At 42.0% G+C, this 20590-nt stretch overlaps 1 protein-coding gene across 3 annotated transcripts in view; it reads right to left on the minus strand.

The window, feature by feature from the left end:
• Positions 1-20590, minus strand: part of NELL1 (neural EGFL like 1) — a gene marked incomplete at both ends in the record, with an annotated part of 772717 nt that overhangs the window by 688180 nt on the left and 63947 nt on the right. For all 3 annotated transcript variants that reach the window (XM_080908377.1, XM_080908376.1, XM_080908375.1), the window contains one exon: positions 8428-8578. In XM_080908377.1, the coding sequence (XP_080764503.1) occupies positions 8428-8578 (151 nt within the window). The remainder of the gene's footprint in view (positions 1-8427; positions 8579-20590) is intronic.

Below are 20590 nucleotides of genomic sequence, written 5' to 3' on the forward strand. Positions count from 1 at the left end.
TTTTAAAAGCCGAGATAAAAATACCTAAAGAATATTTCAGAACTAAGTCTCTCTTATGAATAAAACTCTTTGATGCCATACCTAACAAGTAAATCAAATCCAGTAATATAGAAAACTGATTGCATCATGACCAAGTGGCTACTCAATCTGGAAAAGCTTTCTACATAGAACCCAAGCCTGGCAAGACGGCTCAGCAGGTAAAGGCACTTGCTGCCAAACCTGACAACTTAAGTTTGAGCTCCACACCCACAGGGTAGACAGAAAGAACCAACTCCTACCATCTGTCCCCTGACCTTCATATATATGTGCCATAGCAAGTCCACAAATATACTCTACATATGCATGTGTATGCACACAAGAGCACACACACACACACACACACACACACACACACACACACACACACAAATTAACAAAATAATAAATATCACCCATGAAACAATGTTAACCTAAATAATACTGACATGGTGACAAAATTTCTCATGGTGGTCAATAGCTTCTGCTAAGAGAGGGGGAATCGGTTTCTTCTGGAATGAGGTCTCACATAGGTTGTCCAATGGAGTGGTGTGTGGTAATAGTAATCCCCCCCTTAAGCTTATAAATGTTTGGTCATCAAAGAATGGAAATACTTGAAAGAGATTAAAAGGTGTGGTCTTGTTGGAGTGGGTGTGGCCTTGTTGGAGTGGGTGTGGCCTTGTTGGAGTGGGTGTGGCTTGTTGGAGTGGGGGTGGCCTCATTAAAGAAAGAACCACTGAAGGTGGGGTTTGGGGTTTCAAAAGTCCAAGCACTGGCACCAATATCATTCACTTCCTGCAGCCTGTGGATCCAGATGTAGACCTCTCAGCACCCTGTCTGCCATGCTCCCTACTATGATGACAATGCACTAAGCCATTGAACTGTAAACCAGCCCCAATTAAACGCTTTCTTTTACAAGAGTTGCTGTGGTCATGATATATCTTCATAGCATAGAATATTGACTAAGACAAATAGTCAGCCCAGGATATATAGGTAAAAAGAAGTTTCACGGGGCTGAAGAGATGGTTTAGCAGTTATAAGCATTGACTGTTCCTCAAAAGACCCTGAGTTCAATTCCCAGCAACCACATGGTGACTCACAACCATCTGTAATGGGGTCTGATGCCCTCTTTTGGTGTGTCAGAAGATAGAGACAGTGTGCTCACCTATATAAAATAAATAAATGTTTCACTCAATTCATGTAAAACACCATTTTCAGTAGAAACTACTGATCTTCTCAATAGATATAAGAAGAGAATGTAAAAAATATCAATGCCTCTTCATAATAAATCTCAATAGATACAAGAAGAGAATATAAAATATATTAATACCTCTTCATAACAAAATCACTTCACCTGAGAGAGACAAAAAGCAAGCTCTTCACCCTAACCAAAAATATGCCCCAAAGAATTTTCAACCTAGTTAAGAATATCTGTAAACATCACACTTAGCAAACTCCATGGTGAAAATGCAAAGTTCTCTCCCTAAAATCAGGACCAGGATAGTGTGTTATGACTCCTACTTCACAGAAAGCTCCACCTAAGGCAAGTAGGCAAGAGAAGAAAATAAAAGGCACCAAGACAGAACAGGAAGAGAAACAAAGATGTACACAACATAACTTATGTAGAGAAATTGTAAACAAATCACCTTAACTAATAAATGATCTTTTAAGGCTTCAAAACATTAAGACTATTACATAAAATCCACTTTACCATATAAAAGCCATGAAGAATTGTACGATTACGTTACAAAATCAACTCCTTTTACAGTAACATCACAAACTAAGGGGCAGAAAAGATAGCTCAGCAATGGAAGTACTGAGTTCAGGTCCCAGAAACAACATGGCCGCTGACACCCATATGTAACTTCAGTTGCAGGGAATAGAATGTCCTCTTCTGGCCTACCCACAATGAACACAATGTGGTGCATAGACATACATTCACCCAAAACACTCATACACATTAAATAAAAATAAATAAATCCTTTTTTAAAAAAATACTCAAGAATGAATTTTTTAAATTATGAAAAATAATACTCTGGAAACTATAAAAAAAAATCCTTTATATTAAAAAGAGAGATTGAAAAAGTTATCCCATAATCTTGAATCAACTGGCTGATATTAGTAAGTTATGAAAGCCAACACCCGGAAATTGATACATGAATTAAAAATAGTTCCACTCAAAGTCTCTGCTGAGTTCTCTACAGAAATTTTCAGGCTAATCCTCACGTGCACATGCACATTCAATGAGAGTAAAAGAACCAAAAAAAAAACCTTAAAAATATAGTGAAATTGCTTTCTTATGCATCCAGCTACCCAACTTACAACAAAGCTACAACAAGCAGGCCATAGCTGCCAGAACAATCAAGACATCAATCAATACAACGGAGTGAGAGGCCAAAATAGATTCTCATACTTATGGTTAGTTTGTCTTCAACAAGGTTGCTACAGTAATTCCCTGGGGAGAAAAAGAGATGACACTGGGACGGTAGATGTCCCGAGCAAAGCATGAAGTCAAACCCCGACTGTCCACCATCCACAGAACTCAACTTGCAATCTATCCAAAACACGGCAGGAAGAAACACTTTCTTTACTTCTGCAACCACTGGTAAGATGGACATCGTCATGAAACAAAACGTCCACTCACACTCCTAGAAATAATCCCAATTAATTTTGAGGGTTTCAAAATTAAAGATGGAAATATCGGGTAGGGGTGGTTAGGGAGAAGGAGGGGTGAAGCGGAGAAAGGATGGCAGGATATGATGAAAATACATAATGTAGGTGTATGAAAACATCTCAGCTAAACCCACCATTATATATAATTAACATGAACTAATAAAAACATTTAAAACATCAAAGAGCTCAATGTAAGAGCTAAATCCACAAAATGAAAAGGAATCCTGAGAGTGAGTCTAAGCTGCCTTGGCTCAGGCTTATGTGGTCTCAGCTACAGCACCGAAACAATTAAAGAAAACTGGTCACCATCAAATTTCAAAACTCTGTACACCAAAGGTACCACCACAGAAATAAAAAATAAAAAAAATAAAAAGCGAGCATGTATGCGTGAGTGCATGGGGTGGGGGCAGTGCCAGGAGTGGTCAACAGAGGGCAGCAGATCTCCTGGAACTGTTGTTACAGATCACTGTAGGTCACCACTGGGTGTTAGAAATCAAATCCTGGTCCTCTGGAGGAGCAGCTAGTGCTCTTAGCTGCTCGCCCACAGGGTATGAGTTTCTCATTATCTTGCATACAGCCTCTGAGTCAGAAGGTCCACTTCTAGATATGAAAACATAAATCGTGTGTGAGAATGTTCACATTAGCCTCACTAAGGATATCTGGGTCAAATGTCCTGACAAATGGGTAAATGAAAGCTGTTAACTTGAAACAATGCACTAAAAAGGGAATTACTGATACAAACATGAATAAACTTTGGAAACACTGTTCTGAGTGAATATACCCTATCAGGGACTCTGCGAAATACAGCTTTATTTCTATACAATGACCCAAATAGGTACATCTATAGGCATAAAGTAGACCTGAGCCTGCTTATAGCACAGGAGAGCTTCATGAGAGACTGAAAATAGCCACTGGCCTTTGTGGGACTTGGATTTTCCAGAGATGTTGGGCAATCCGTGCGCCACTTTGTGAGCACAACAAAGGCCACAGGGTGAAGACAAAAACTAAGAATTTAGTGATGTCCATTAATGGTGCTCATTATATCCCAATTCCAGCAGCCTAGTTAGTCACTCCTCATAAGGGATACAGTTGGGGAACCACGGAAGAAACATGGTGGCTCACTGCCTTACCGGTGATCTGCATGTCACATGTCTGGACCCTTGCTATATACAGAAGAGCACCAAAGCTGATGCTCCTGCTATTATACACCTGGTAAAATGGCCTACTGATGGTTAATAGCTTCCCTAGGAGGGGAAGTCGGTTTTCTTTAAGGTTGAGGGACCTGGTAAGTAGACCGTGCTCCAGTGGATGACCTCACACCCATGTACATATGGGCAGCACAAACTGGAATCAGTGCAGTACAAAAATAAATAGGGCAGAGTAGGGGGGTATTGGGTGGGTCTGAGAGAAATTAGGGGGATGGATGGAAATAAAAGATCAAAATACATTATATATAAGTATGACGCTCTCACCCTGCCCCCCTCAAAAAAGCTCAGAATACCCAAGAAACCATCCATAGAACTTAGGAAGCACAAAAAGAAGGAAGACCAGAATGTGGATGCCTCAGTCCTTCTTAGAAGGGATAACAAAACAGGGGTGGAAATACAAGGCCAAATAGAGGAGCAGGGATTGAAGAAAAGATCTACAGAGACTGCCTCACCTGGAGAACCACCACATATGCAGCCACCAAACCCAAGCAGTATTGCTGATGCCAAGAAGTGTTTGCTGGCAGGAACCAGACATGGATGTCTCCTCAGAGGCTCTCCCAGAGTCATGTAGATACAGATGAGAATGCTTGCAGAAAAACATCAGACTGAACATGGGGACCCCAATGAAAGACTTAGAGAAAGGACTGAAATAGGTGAAAGATTTGCACCCTCATGAGAAGAACAACATCATCATCAGACAAGGCACTGAGGTGGAGAGGGTGATTGGGAGAGGGAGCACCTTCATGGAAGCAAGTTGAGGGGGAAGGAAGGGGAGTGTGGAGAGGGTATAACATGTGAAATGTAAATACAGAAAATATCCAATAAAATTGAAAAAAAATAAAGAAACAAGTATGAAGTTCTCTAAAACGGCAGTATTTAAAAAATGTCCATGTTCCAAGCAAATGGTCCCAAGAAACAAGCTGGAGTAGCTAGTCTAATATCAAATAAAACAGATTTTCAACCAAAGGTTATCAAAAAAGATGAGGAATGACACTTTTTACTCATCAAAGGAAAAAATCTATCAAGATGAACTCTCAATCCTGAACATATATGCTCCAAAAACAAGGGCACCCACATTCATAAAAGAAACTCTACTAAAGCTCAAAGCATATATTGCACCACACACAATAATAGTGGGAGACTTCAGCACCCCATACTCATCAATGGAAAAATCATGGAAGCAGAAAACTGAACAGAGATACCGCGAAATTAGCAGAGGGTATGAACCAATTGGAATTAGCAGACATCTACAGGGCATTTCATCTTAAAACGAAAGAATTTATCTTCTTCTCAGAACCTGACAGTACTTTCTCCAAAATTGACCATAGCGTCAGTCACAAAATAGGCCTCAGTAGCTATAAAAAGATCTCAATACTCCCATGCACCCTATCAGATTACCATGGACTAAGGCTGGTCTTTAATAATAAAAACAACAAAGTGTCCACATACACATGGAAGCTGAGCAATGTGCTACTAAATGATAACATGGTAAAAGAAAGAAGAAAGAAAGAAAGAAAGAAAGAAAGAAAGAAAGAAAGAAAGAAAGAAAGAAAGAAAGAAAGAAAGAAAGAGAAAGGAAGGAAGGAAGGAAGGAAGGAAAGAAAAAAGAAAGAAAGAGAGAGAAAGAAAGGAAAGAGAGAGAAAAAGAAAGAAAGAAAAGTTTTTTTTTTAGAAATTAATGAAAATGAAGGCACAACATACCCAAACTTATGGGGTGAAATAAAAGCAGTACTGAGAGGAAAACCCATACCTCTGAGTGCCTCCAAAAAGAAACTGGAGAGAGCATACACCAGCAGCTTGACAGCACACCTGAAAGCTCTAAAACAAAAAGAAGCAAATACACCCAAGAGGAGTAGACAACAGGAAATAATCAAATTCAGAGCAGAAATCAACCAAGTAGAAACAAAAAGAACCATTCAAAGAATCAACAAAACCGGGCACTGGTTCTCAGAGGGCATAGAGACAATATCCAAATTAACAATCAGAAATGACAGGTCTTCGAGAGCATAGAGACAGTATCCAAATTAACAATCAGAAATGACAGGGGACACAGAACAACAGAAACTGAGGACATTAGAGAAATCATCAAATCTTACTACAAAAGCCTGTACTCAACAAAACTGGAAAAAAATCTAGAGGAAATGGACTCATTTCTAGACAGATAACAGGTACCAAAGTTAAATCAGAATCAGATAAAACCATCTAAACAGTCATATAATGCCTAAAGAAATAGAAGCAATTACCAAAAGCCTCCCAAGCAAAATAAGCCCAGGATCAGATGGGTTCGGTGCAGAATTCTATCAGACTTTTATAGAAGACCTAATACCCTCCAAACTATTCCACAAAATAGAAGCAGAAGGAACACAGCTGCATTCTTATTCCTTCTGCTTCTATTTTGATGAATTAATACTATCAAACCTTTAAAAACAATCAAGTACTGACAAAAACATATTCATATAGTTTTATGCAAAAATGCTTTTGAAATCTGTACATTTATCTGTTTTTTAAAATAAAGTTGTTAAAACAAAAGAAACAGAAGGAACACTACCCAACTCATTCTTTGAAGCCACACCTCATATCTAAACCACACAAAGACCCTAAAAGAAAGAGAACTTCATACCAACTTCCCTCATAAACATCGATGCAAAAATGCTCAATAAAATTCTTGCAAACCGAATCTGAGAATACATTAAAACAATTATTCACCATGATCAAGTAGGCTTCATCCCAAAGATGCAGGGATGTTTCAATATATAGAAATTCATCAATGTAATCAACCATATAAACAAACTCAAAAAATAAATAAATAAAACCACATAATCATCTTACTGGATGCTGAGAAAGCATTTGACAAAATTCAACACCCCTTTATATTAAAAGTCTTGGAAAGATCAGGAATTAAAAGTCCATGCCTAAACATAGTAAACGCAATATACAGCAAACCGGTAGCCAACGTCAAACTAAATGGTGAGAAACTTGAAGCAATCCCACTAAAATCAGGGAATAGACAAGGCTGCCTACTTTCCCCCTACCTATTCAACATAGTACTAAAAGTCCTGGCCAGAGCAATTAGACAACAAAAGGAAGTCAAAGAGATACAAGTCAGAAAGAGAGAAGTCAAAATATCACTATTTGCTGATGAGTTTATGAAATCCCTAGGCAAATGGATGGAACTAGAAACTATAATCCTGAGTGAGGTAACCCAGTCACAAAAGAACACACGTGGTATGCACTCACTGATAAGCAGATACTAGCCCCAGAAAGTTCTGAATACCCAAGAAACAATTCACAGAACTTATGAAGCTCAAAAAGAAGGAAGGCCAAAATGGGGATGCCTCAGTCCTTCTTAGGAGGGAGAACAAATCACTCACGGGAGGAAATACAAGGTCAAATAGAGAAACAGGGATTGAAAAAAAGATCATTCAGAGACTGCCTTGCCTTGGGATCCACCCTATATGCAGCCACCAAACCCAAGCACTATTGCTGATGCCAAGAAGTACTTATTGGCAGGAACCAGATATGGATGCCTCCTCAGAGGCTCTACCAGAGTCATACAGATACAGCTGAGCATGCTTGCAGCTATCCATCAGAATGAGCACAGGTACCTTCATGAATCTGCCAAAGAAAGTACTGAAGGAGATGAAAGGGGTTGCAACCTCAAGGGAAGAACAATATTATCAACCAACCAAACCCTCCACAACTCCCATGAACTAAAATGCCAACCACTGAGCACACATTGGCTCCATTTGCATACGTAGCAGAAGATAGCAGTGTTGGGCATCTATGTGAGAAGAAGCCTTTGGTCCAGTGAGGGCACATTTTCCCAATGTAGGGGGATGCCAAGGCACTGAGCTGGAGAGAGTGATCAGGAGTGAGTGTACCTTTGTGGAGACAAGTGGAGGGGGAGGGGGGATGGGAGCAGGGTGGGGGAAGGGGATTATATTTCAAATGTAAATACAGAGTATCCAATAAAAAAATGCAAACAAATTATCCAATGTCAAGTACAGTTTCCATGGAAACATAAAACGAAGGCTTACAGAAAGTTCTTGTATTTAAATACAACTGATTAACATGTTCAATGACCTAAATATGCTAGGTAGGCTGTGGTTTTTGTACAAATGAAGCAAACTAGAAAACAGACATCAGAGACTCGTGAGTGGCCTTTGAAAAATAAATACACATCCTTTTGCCCAAAGTAAATTCTGAGTGCAAAGTAAATTCTAACATTTATGCGTTCAGTAGAAACTAGACCTGAGATGGGGGCCTCATGTTTCCATCTAATCCCCGTCTCTGGAGCCCAAAGCATCTTATACAGCCCTGTCATTCCAAACAGACTCCTGAAAGAATACAGAACTTTCTCTGCTAGGCATGGTGGTACACATCTGTATTTTCAGAACAGAAGGCAGAGACAGGAGCATCACCAAAAGAGCAAGAGCAGTCAGTCCATACAGTAAGTTTCAAACCAGCCAAGCAAGGGTATATATCTCTTTAACAAAAAAACAATTAATTAAAAGAAGAACGTGTTTCCTACCTATGTTCCAGCTCCCGGATAGACAGAATCACCCCTGAGGTGGACGGCTTCTGCTGCACCGTAGCCAGAAAGGTGAACTCGCTCTTATTCCGAAATAGCTGGATCAGCTTCTCACTCACATGAGGGGCCGAGTGGATCTCTCTCTGTACATCTAGGGGGTCAAGAAAGAGGCAGAGAAAAAGCAGAGCATGGGTGAAGAGGAGAGACACAGAAAACAGAACCATGCGAGGGAAAAGAAAAAGGGGTCAAGTTTCAAGTCAAACAGTTAGGAGCCCAGATTGCTTTTCTTCCCTTTTCTTCTCTCAGTAGCTTTAATTTTCCAGCACCGTTCATCATCAGCTACATTCATTCGACAAAAACCCCAGAAATGCTATCCCCTTGTCACTTTGACAAGTCACAATAGGTCAGACGGTGGTTTTCTGACATAAATTTTGATGGGATAATGAGCAATTTGGCCTTCTGAAAAAAATCAATAGGGTAGCTATAAATAGTATTGGAGGTTGCAGGGGAAGTGGGGTCCTGAGAGCCAGAGAATCTCAGATCTGGTGGGACCCAACAATAACTAATAGCCTTCAGATTCTATGTTCCCTGTGGACTTGGCTTCTCTCTCCCCAACATGCATCCAGAAGCCCTGCCCTTGTCTTATACCCAGGAGTGAACCCGCACTCACAACGCCAGGCAACACTAACCTTTGCTTAAAGAATAAAACAATACAAAATACACAGTGGTGATCTGTAAGTGTGCCTGGGATAACTCTGTAGGCATGAGGTGGATTACATTCCTTACGGCATATTCATTAAGGTCTGTAGGGTCTAGAGGTGCATGAACCCTATCCATCCTGCTTCTGCCCAGGAGCCTCTGTCCCCAGCATCTGCACACTGAGACAGAGCAATCCTCATCACAATGATCTAAGTCCTTGCTCACTGTTCATTATTTCATGGTTATCTCCCAGCGTCAGTACTGGTCACCAAAAGACCGAACATGAGGATGACATTGCAGAAGAGAGCAAGTTGGCTTTTACCATCTTTAGTCTGATGATCAGAAGGCCTGCTACTAGAGAGTATTTTCTAGATGTGACAGGAAAGTTACACCCATGAAATCTCAATAATATGGCTGCCTACATAAGACCAACATAATGACAATATCGTTTTGATATGCAAGAGAAATTTCACAAGGTTCTACCCATAGGTGAAGAGGGATAGGCACTTGGTGTCAGTGGCTCTGAGAAATGGAGAACCAATGTTCTGCAGGAATGAGCCTCCTCATAGCTCAGCCAATCCCAAGTGACCAATCCTTAACACATGTACAATGAGTAACACCATTAATGGACTTACTGATTATACACACATACATATATGTACATATGTGTGTACACGCATATTTATATACACACATACGTGTATCTGTATGTGTGTAACAGTAATAATTAAAGAGGGACTCATGAATCTGAAAAGGTATGGGAGTGGCCCAGGAGGTGTTAAAGGGGAGAAAGGGAGAAAGTACAAATAGAATACAAAGGAAATACAATACAGTAATTATAGTAAACAGGAAATTCTCAAAAAAATTAAATTTTTAAAAGGTATATTTAAAACAAAAGAGGCCAAAAATTTGAAAGAGGGCTCTGTGGGAGGTTTAGAAGGAAGAAAGAGAAGAGGAGAATGATGCAATTATATTATAATCTCAAAATATGAAATCACTAATTTTTAAAGGTGTGTTTAGTGGTTTATTCTTGTAGCCTGCCTGACTCTTCTGACCATGTGATAATTATTTGATATTTCTCCAGTTCAGATAAAGAAACATCTGTCTTGTATAAGCCACATTACAAGCTTGTATTAGGATCTCAGGGTATCTTAGAAACAAAATAGTGGTTTCTCAAAAGGAAAATGCCACAGTGGTTGGCCGGAAGGCCCAGTATTTTCACGTGCATGGAGGGGATGGAGAAGGTGATTTCTCACAGCTCTTGCAACTTAGCTTATGAGTCAACCAGCTGCTGTTTCTCCTAAGGGAGAACCACACAGCCTCTCCAGCTAAAGAATCTGGGTTTCTGAATGGTAGGAAGAAGCAGGCTGTCCCACAGAGGCAGGACACTAGCAAAGACCTGCATGCCTGGCGCTCACTTTTCAACCCACTCAAAACGCTTCACTGCTTTATCATTAGGGTCATACTGGGACCTTGCTACAGGCCAACACAAGAAAATCCCATTTGAAGAATGCTTCTATAGGGTCTAGAGGGGATGGCTCTGTAGTTAAGAGCATTTGTTGTTCTTATACTTGGCTTTGATTCCTAACACCCATGTGGCAGCTAACAACTGTCTATATCCACAAGTCCAGGAGACCCTAGGTCCACTTCTGGCTTCCACAAACACTGTGCTCACATAATGCATAGACTTCATATAGGCAATACTTACGTATGCATAATATAAAAATAAATTAATCTTTAAAACGAAAAAAATGTTTTAATGTCTTCTTCAAGATACTACCTGGGCACTTCCTGAGATATCTTCAAATTTTACTAAACACAGAAGCAATTTATCTGGCAAACTAGATAATATTGACCAAATTTTATTAACTTTATTTTTTTATATCAGTGCTAGGAAAAATTCTTCTTCATCTATATTTATTGCCAGGGGAAAAAAGATTCCTGGGATGAGCTTGTCTGCTTTCTTTTGTCTTTCTTCCTCTCTCTTGCCCTTGGGTATCTAGCCTCTAGCCAAAAGCCTCCCTGTTAAAATTCACATCTGTAAGTTTTAAGCAACAGACTCACATACACAATTCCCTACTTATATGGCCATCTGGACATCTAGTCAATGTTTCAAAAACCTATCATCACAAGACTTTCAGTCTTGGACCCAACCCTCAAACACCTTGTTTTCAGTCTTAGTAAACATGACATCCCAACCCTCAAGCCAAGCACTAGAAATGGTCCTTGGTTCTTCCCACTTCTCTGCCTCCATCAAAGAGCAGGTGATAGGACTCCAATGTCTGAAATTTATCTACTGCTCCCCAACTTCCCTCTCACATCTCACAAGTCACTCCCTTAGTCCCTCAAAGACATTCTCTGTTGATCTCTATCTGGTTTCCCCATTTCCATGCTTCCTTCTTCCCATCTTGCACACTATAGCCAAGTGTTCTTTTAAAGACATACATTTGAATTATGCTAGCCTCCTGCTAAAACTGTGCAGTGACTTTTTGCTGCCTATGAAATCAAATCCCATTCCATTCCAAGGCCAGTGAAGTCACCCATGGGCCCATCTGATGCATCTCTCTACCTCATCTCATTCACCCTTTTTCACTTGCTAGAAGAACACATCCTTGCCTTGTATCTTTGTCTCTACACTCTTCCTAGGGAGCTCTGTGAACACTTGGACCCTCCTCCTTGAATTCTCACTGCAACCCTTGAGCCACCACCCAATGAGGGCTCTCCAGAGATGTCCTTCTTCCCACCACTCTGGGTATTTCCTCCATATGACTCATCATTACACACAGACTGTAATTACCTTCTTAAGTAACAACCACTCTTTGTGCTGATTACTTTCTGTCCCTGACAGACTGCAAGCTCTTTGATTGAAGGTATATCTATTTATTTGTAATCTGACCCCCATTCTTTGTGCCTGACACAAAGGCATCCAATTTAGACATACTGATTGTTCCATTTATTTTCCTTACTATATATTTTTACTTTAAATAAGTACATATATTTCACTCAAAAACTATGCAAAATCAGAAGATAAATGAATCTTTCTGTAATGCCAGTATGAGTTGAAGAAAATGGTATTTGTAGCCAATCCCTCCTCTTCTGTACAAGACACCTCTGAATAGTCAGAACTAGCTCTATCAGCCTTGAAGACTGAGCATTTTGTATCCTAGCTTTCATACATCTCTCCATAAATTATTGGCATATTAAAGGAAAAAGACCTACCTACCAGAGGAAAATGTGAGAAATACATGGAGACATTACATACAGTCTCATTGCTCTCAAGTAAGTACTTGCCAGAATTCAGACAGAGAACAAACAAAGCTACCTCACTTCACACAACATAGAGACCTGAACTTCAGAGCAGGTTCCACATCTCTGAGGCTACTCTGAGTTTGGCAGATGACTACTAGCTTGGTATCCTTGAACAATGCTTTTCCTCTTTGAACCCCATAATCAACTGCTGAAGATTAACGGATCGAGTTATGTGATGCCTCAGCTTGAACATCTTCTCATTATAGTTAAATAATTTATTCTACCCTAGACATAAGAGAGGGTAATTTTTCCATCTATAAAACACCAAGAATCTATAATTGCTCTTCTTTGTTCAAGTTCGAAATTAATATATAAACTTTTCAACTCCTAGAATACTGGCTTGTCGCTGCCTCTATAGAAGCCATCTTCTTCCCAGAGTTGAGAGAGCAGTGAGTGAAATGAATTAACGAGCCCCTGGAGCATATGCCATCCTGCCGTGTTCTACCACAGCGCTGCGTGTTCCTGAAGAACATTCCACCCATGAGAGGGAACAAGAAAAAACGCACATGGTGGATCAGAGTTTTTAAGAAGCAAGGAGCATAAATATCAACTTAAAAATCTGTGAAATATATTCACTCACAGACCAAATAAAATGCAAGTGCTGAGCACAGGCCAGAAGAACAGAATGGAGAGCTGATGCCTTCTTCAGGCATTGCTGACACACATACAAACACACACGGAACGACCTACATCCATATACATAAATTAAAAATAATTAAATGTTAAAAGACAACAAAAACAGAACCTGCCTGAAGAACCCCTTTCTCCTACTGAGTTGCCTCCTCTAGCTTTAATGGAAAAAGATGCGCCTACTCTTACTGCAACTCAATATGCTGGGGCTGGTTGATGCATATGAATCTATGGGAGGGCTACCCTTTTCTGAATAAAAATGGAGGAGGAGTGGATGGGGGTAAGAGGTTGAGGGGGGTATTGGGAAGAGAGGAGGGAAGAGAAACTATGGTTGTGGTTGGGATGTTAAAAAAATTAATAGTTAAAAAAAAAAAAAAAAAAACAGACTTGCAGAATTTAAAGAATGTTATGAAGGACACCGGGCTAGGAGGCCATTGCACAAAGATTCCAAACCAGCCCCTCCTACAGGTCACATTGCTAATTCTGTGGCATCTGCTATTTGTCACCTAGTAGCCTTGATGTCTATGTCTGTGGGGAGAGACAAGTCCCCATCACAAGCCCACAGCAGAGCATTCTGCTTCCACCCAGGAAACACTGAGTGCATGAAGGGAGGAGGCAAATGCCAGCAGGTAAAGAAACTGAGTCACAAAGACATACCCTGCCTTACCCAGCGTCCTGAATCAAGGCACAGGAGAACAGCCAGCTCAGAGGTCATCAACAGTACCATTATGCTTCCCGGCATTCACCTGGTACCCTGCTTACCTGTTACCCATCGTCTCCCACTCCACCACTGCCCCTGCACCAGGGCATGCCCTCGCACCGCTGTTCCGATCTGCAGTGTTTTCGAGAACCAGCTGCCTCCGACTGTTTCAGGCCAGCTGAGTCCCTGAGTTCTGTCCCCACCACACTTAGCACAATCACCAGTTTCCTGTGTGAAATCGTGTTTGCATGTGGTTAATAATACCTTGCTCCTTCTACTGTAGACCCCAGGTGAGAAACCCTTTACCAATGTGTACCCAACACCTCCTGGTAAAGATCCAATCGCTTGGTTAATAAAAGTAATCTGCCAACTCCCAAATAAAACATAAGATAGGAGTGGGAAGCACCACACATAACCCAACCTGTTGGACAAAGTGCACTCCCTGAGCAAGTTGCCTAAAGAACGATCAATCTAGATGAATGTTGAAACCCTTCCATTAGGGGATGGAGCCTAGGGAACCCTATGACACATGATACTGATCAATTTTTGTAACTACTATTTGACTTCATCAAAAGACATCCTGTTGCCCCCATAATTTCACTAATGAGAGAAGGTGTGTGAGGCAGCTGAGCTCTCCTTACACATCTGGTGATATCACGAAGAAAAATCAACAAGGTAACCTTTTAGACTGCCTCTCCACACTGCCCTGGCAACTCAGCAGAATCAACCGGCTCATTCCATCATCCCACGTTGACTCAGAAGCATGGGTCTAAGGAAAAGGGAGACATATGGATGCCTGCCCGTTTGACTCACAGGACAGGAGAACACACAGGGAGACCGATAATAGATCTCTACAACATGACTAAGACTTCGAAATTTAAACAAAAGCTATCTATGAGCAGGAAACAGATAACTGTGGTATAAATGCCTGAAGGAAAATCACATGTGGTAAGATCATATGACACTGACATGAAGAGATAGCCAAGGGCATGTCTAGACGTACTGTCCAACTGTTACCAAATGATCCGGGTGTGCTGAAGCATAGCTCTACTCCCAGAACTTACCTGAGGCAGAGACGGGCAGATTGAGTTTGAGGCCAACTCACAAGTTCACAAGTTCAAAGCCAGCCTAGGTTGAGTCACACACAGTGAGACCCTGTCCCAAAACTCCCCAAAAGATGAGGATGTTGCTTAGTGTTAGAATGATTGGTGGGACCATGCAAGGCTCTAGGTTCAATGCTCAGCACTGCGGATGTGACATGACCGTATTCATAACACAAAATCAAGTGTACACAGTTATTCAGTTATTCACACGGACAGCGGCATGTTCTTCAGTAGGTATTAGCCATTGTGAAGTACAAGTGAGAGGTCTTCTTTCCACATGTCTGAATATCTGAATCTTCTCTAGAAGTAATTATATTAAAAACAAGACACATTTTTCCTGAAATATAAAAAGCACACTGAATAAGAAGAGAACACCAAGAAAGAAATGCTACAAAAGAAACAAAAAGCATCGTTCACCCTGCTGTCCATCACAGTCATGAGGGTCATCCTTAATCATGAGATGGCCAGTGCTCTATCGAAGTTCAGCCCAGAGTCACTCTCTATGTAGATCCTCCTCTCCTTAAAGCAATGAACCAGTCACCTCTAATTGGTTTCAAGTGACTGGATGTTTAAACTAAAATATGGCACTCAGCCTTCACACCCACACCCTATGCCATGTATAGCTCCAAGATAAATCAGGAAGACAGCAATAACTTGCCATCAAGCTCCCTCAGACATGGTTTTAATATGTTCTGACAATAGCCCAAGGGCCAAGCAGATGTGCCCACTGCATTGAACATGCAGCTCCATGAACAGGAAAATACTGAACTTGAACAAGAATGCACCCTCCTGAGAAGTTTGCTGTCTGTATTCTTCAAGAGATAGCACTTTTCTTCCATTTTCTTTTGAGTACCATGTTCGTCATAAATTTCCTGGGCAGCCCCTGAACTTGTGGTTCTCATGTGTTAACCTTCTGAGTAGCAAGTATTAAGGACTTGCTGTGACCACCAGGCCATCTGAGATTCCAGGTTTATCCATCAGGTGTATTGCTTTGGGTCAGTTAACCTATTGTATTGGCTGGTTTTGTATCAACTTGACACAAGCTGGAATTATCACAGGGAATGGAGCCTCAGCTGAGGAAATGCCTCCATGAGATACAGCTGTAAGGCATTTTCTCAACTAGTGATCAAGGGGGAGGGTCCAGGCCCAGCCCATTGTGGGTGGTCCCATCCCTGGGCTGGTAGACCTGGGTTCTATAAGAAAGCAGGCTGAGCAAGCCAGGGAAAGCAAGCCAGTAAGTAACATCCCTCCATGGCTTCTGCATCAGCTCCTGCTTCCTGACCTGCTTGAGTTCCAGTCCTGACTTCCTCTGGTGATAAACAGTAATGTGGAAGTGTAAACTGAATGAACCCTTTCCTCTGCAACTTGCTTCTTGGTCATGATGTTTGTGCAGGAATAGAAACCCTGACTAAGACACCTCTCTATATTTCAGACTCCTCCCTCTCCAAATTCAAGTAAATTACATGGACCCTGTTGGAGACAGTACAACTATGACAATTAAGTAGTAGGTTAACTCTTAAAGGTTAAGGTGCCTCCCCATCAAAAGTACATGGTGTTTGGAGCACCTAGGTTCTAGGCCCAGATCCTGTAGGATGTATGGAATACAAAACTACATCCACAGCCAGCATCTGACAGTTCTTCAAACTGAGCTGAAGTAATGGCCATGTTTATGGCTGAGTATGGCTGTGGGCCAATGGAAGAGCAGAAGGCGAGTGAACGGGCATTGTTTGCTATGGTTTTCAGGAGGTTTAACAGCCTGTTCCAACTCTCATCCGCTCACAAGAAAGTGAGAGAGTCAACAGGTTGGCTGGCCATACCGCAGCCAGCCAACAGCCAGACAGTTCTGAATTTTTACTTTGTGCAGCTTGTCAAGGATTTTAAATGCATTCTCATCATCTTCAAAGTAACAATGAGGTCAGTGCTCTTGTATCGTCCCACAGGTGAGTGAAGATGCCTTTGTGGAGCAGGCAGAAGTCAGACTCTGATCCACTTAAAGCCAACCTCCGGAGACCACTGCCCGTACTCTCAGACTCCCAGCTCTGCCCTGCACGCACTGGGGATAGCTCTTTTCTCCATCTCTGAGTGGCCGTGTCTGTGACAGGATAGTGCTTTCAGGGTTCTGTCACAAATAAATGTAAGGAGGAGTCCAAGTGCAGTGCCATCCCTAAGGAAGTTTCTGAGATGTCTACAAAGGCGAATTTGACTTAACTCTGAGCAGGGCTGCTTTCCAGGTGTCTGTGTATGCATGACATACTCCGTGGCTGTAAAAACCCACTCCACGGGCTATGAGAGACTCACTTTAACCAGAACAAACGGCTGACCCAAAGAATGTAAGGGACTTAAACAAGATCCCATCCCTAGCAAGCAGCAAAGATGTGGTACTGGCTAATTCAGTAGCTCTTCCTGGGCATGGCTTTCCTAACCCCAGATCATTGCAAACCTCACTCCACACCCATGCCAGGGTCAGTCTCCTCCAAGATCCTCAGCTATCCCCGTGGGCTGGGTACAACCTTGAGCTCGCATTAAAAGTGTGGATCAGTAACTGACCTAATTATAATTAATCCTCTTTTGTGCAGAGTCCTAATTTTAGGCATGAAAGAAATGTTTTTTTTTTTTTTAAACACTGTATTGGCCTTGACCTCACTACATCTTCTCAATGTCAATATTAAACAGTGGGGCCTCGTGTTCAATAGCCAAGCTCTCCAATCTGTGATTGTTCATTATAAATCATTTTTTAACATGTTGCTTCAAATGCTTTTTGTCAAGAATAAAAATCTGCCTGCCTTGAAGTTCAGGGTGGTTTTAATATGCAAACTTCCTACAGAGATGATGTCTCATTTTAATTATTGTTTCAGTTTAATGGGTTTTCATTAAATTAGAGGCTGAGACAATTAGTAGGGTGAGTAGCTCCTGTTTTAGAGGTAAGTTGCTGAGACTCTGGGGCAAGAAGACAGTTGTGACACACACAGGCTGAATGCTGAGCACTGAGAGGTATGCTTGTATCCAACTAATAGAAGACAGAGTAGACGGTTTCCTCACTCAGCTTCCAAATATGACCCAAGTACCCTCTCAGGGCTACACAAACACTCTTAGTATGGGTTTGACATGGGGCTTTTAATCACTTAACTTTCTATCAGGAATCCAGACACCCCAGACATGGAGCCAGAGAGCACTTTGAAAAGCTCCCAGACTGTAAAGTAAGGTGTCAAATCACAGGCAGATTGTCCTGATGAAACTGTCTTACACACACAAGTAATTCAGTTGCTTTGGTGGATTAATGTCTGACTTCCTACCCCTGGGAAATTGGCCCAACTTCAATGTAGAATGCAATGACCAAAAATCATATTGATTAACAAACTGTCAGGGAGACGAGAAGAAATGGCTTGAGTGACCAAAGCAACATTTCACACACACACACACCCAACACTACCCAAATGTGTGGTTCTGGGGCCAACGAGGCAGGGTTGCTTCTGAGAGAGATGGAGGAAAGATCAGGGAAGGGGCAGAGAGTGAGAGGTCAAATCTGCTGAATTGGGAACTGAGGTCTGAGGTTAGGAGTGAGACTGCTCCAGGAAAGGGAAGGCACTTTCTTTCCTAATCAGCTAAAGGAGGAAATGAGATGAGTCCTTCCTGAGAAAACTATCCTGTTCCTGTTCCAACCAGACAAGTCTGGTTCCTGTGCAGTGAAGAGACCTCTTCCATTACAAGAGGAAGGAGGGCAGAGAACCTTTCCACAAAATAAGGAAACATGAAGCAACAGGGAAGCCACACAGCTCTGCCACCAGCGAGTGACAGCACCTTCATCCTCACTGTCACCCCAGGCCCAGCTCACGGGATAACATGTAGCAATAATTCCACGCATGTATACACTGCAATTATCAAGTCAGAAGAGTTGACAACGCTACCTTCTCAAACACTGTCAAACGGTTTAATAACACAGTAATTGAACTTATTTGTGGGGTCACTCACAGGTGCTAATTAACCAGGGTAAGCAGTGTATCCTTGTTTCAAGACTGTATGCGGCGGGTACCTACTCCTCTCATAAAACATGTACCAGGTTCCCTTGTGTCAGGGCCAGTAAATGGAACTTGGCCAGGTAATGCTTGCTTTCAGACCTTATTTCCACTGTCCTAAAATGTGCACCATCAGCTCTGGGTTCCCAGCTATCCATCTAATTACACGCCTTGTTAGCTAATGAGTTCGGGGCTCACCGCCGGGGCCGTCCTTCTCACCATTTATCTATGTGTCTTGACCACCACTATCTGTGTTTTTCTTTTCCCTGGGGAAACCATGCATCATGGGCCTTTTAACCCTGGGCAAGCAGGGACTGGTAACATGATCCCAACAAGAAGTAGGCCACCTGACACTCTAGGGTCCTGAGAAGAGGTCTGAGAAATCTGGGCATCTTTCTAGAAAGGGGGCAGTGGGCGTTCCCTTTGGCTGTTTTCACAGATCTCATCCCAACTGCATGAAACATTAATGTCACCTTTAAAGTGAACTGTGCATATGTCACTTGCCTCATGAGCAGTGACACTGGTGCTGGACTTGGTTTACCCAGTGTCCCACCCCCACCCTTTCAAATACGAGCCACAACCATAAGCTGTTTACTGAAGCATTTTCAACATGAATTTTAAACAACTGGTCTTTGATCATTGTTTCGAAAACCTATCTCATGCCTGTCCAAGGATCCAAATTCGATGGACCCCTCCCTTTCGATTTCTAACTTCATCTCAAAGGCCAGCTGTTAGGTTCCTGAGGTATTGTCTCTATTTGTACATGATTTGACTTTAGCAGTTGGCATTTCTTCCTGCTCTTGACTAATCTCACTAGAAAATGTGGTTATTTTATTCTTCCATATCCACAACTGGACCACCAAGAAGCTCTCTGAGGAAGAGACAAAGCAGTGTCTGAAGTACTTAGTATTACGACTCCCCTCCCGCTTGTAAGTTTAGCCATCCCCTGCCACTTTGGGGGCCAACCAAACTTCTTTAATGACCCAAGGTTCTGAAAGCCCAGCTGAGAACGATTCATCCCTTTCAACTGCAGACTTGGCCAGAAAAGGCTCATCGAGCCAGAGCCAGGATGCTCAGCCGATGGAAGCATCACGCCACTGACTTCTTGACACATCAGCGACCAGGTGGCAACCTGGCTTCTAGGTGCCTCTCACAACCTGCCGAGAATTATCCTTACTTCCTCTGCTGATTAGCTCTGCACCTGTTCTGGTTTTTCCTCCACGGCTGGGCCATCTTGAAGTTCCTTCATTACATCCTGCTTTGCGTGGTCACTAGTCAGAACATCCCATCCATTGGCAAGTCGTGGCTTCCACCTCAGCTGCAATAATGACCCCTGACTACAGACCTGCTAGGTACCAGCCATCTGCCATAAGCCTCCTCCTTCTTGCACCTTTTCTTCCGTCCTCTTCCCTACGTTCTCCCTCCCCTATCAATCCTTGCTCCTCTCCCCACACTTGAATGGATGCCAGATAATCCAAAAGGTCCATTCTTCTCAACCACCTCTCATTTCAAACCCTCAAACAGATGGCCGGAGCGCCTTCCTGCAGCTGCTTTAAGAAGCCACTGAAATGCTGGCTTAGGGGAACATTCTTGTTTGATCTCAAAGTTCTTCAGAGCTTAAGAGACAAAGCCAAGGTTTAGACTATGCCGTTGTTTGAATCTGGAATTCTACCCATCTTGTTGTAGGTGTTGTAACATGTAGACCTCAG

This window comes from Micromys minutus, assembly GCF_963924665.1.
Source record: "Micromys minutus genome assembly, chromosome: 32".
Classification (NCBI taxonomy): Eukaryota; Metazoa; Chordata; class Mammalia; order Rodentia; family Muridae; genus Micromys; species Micromys minutus.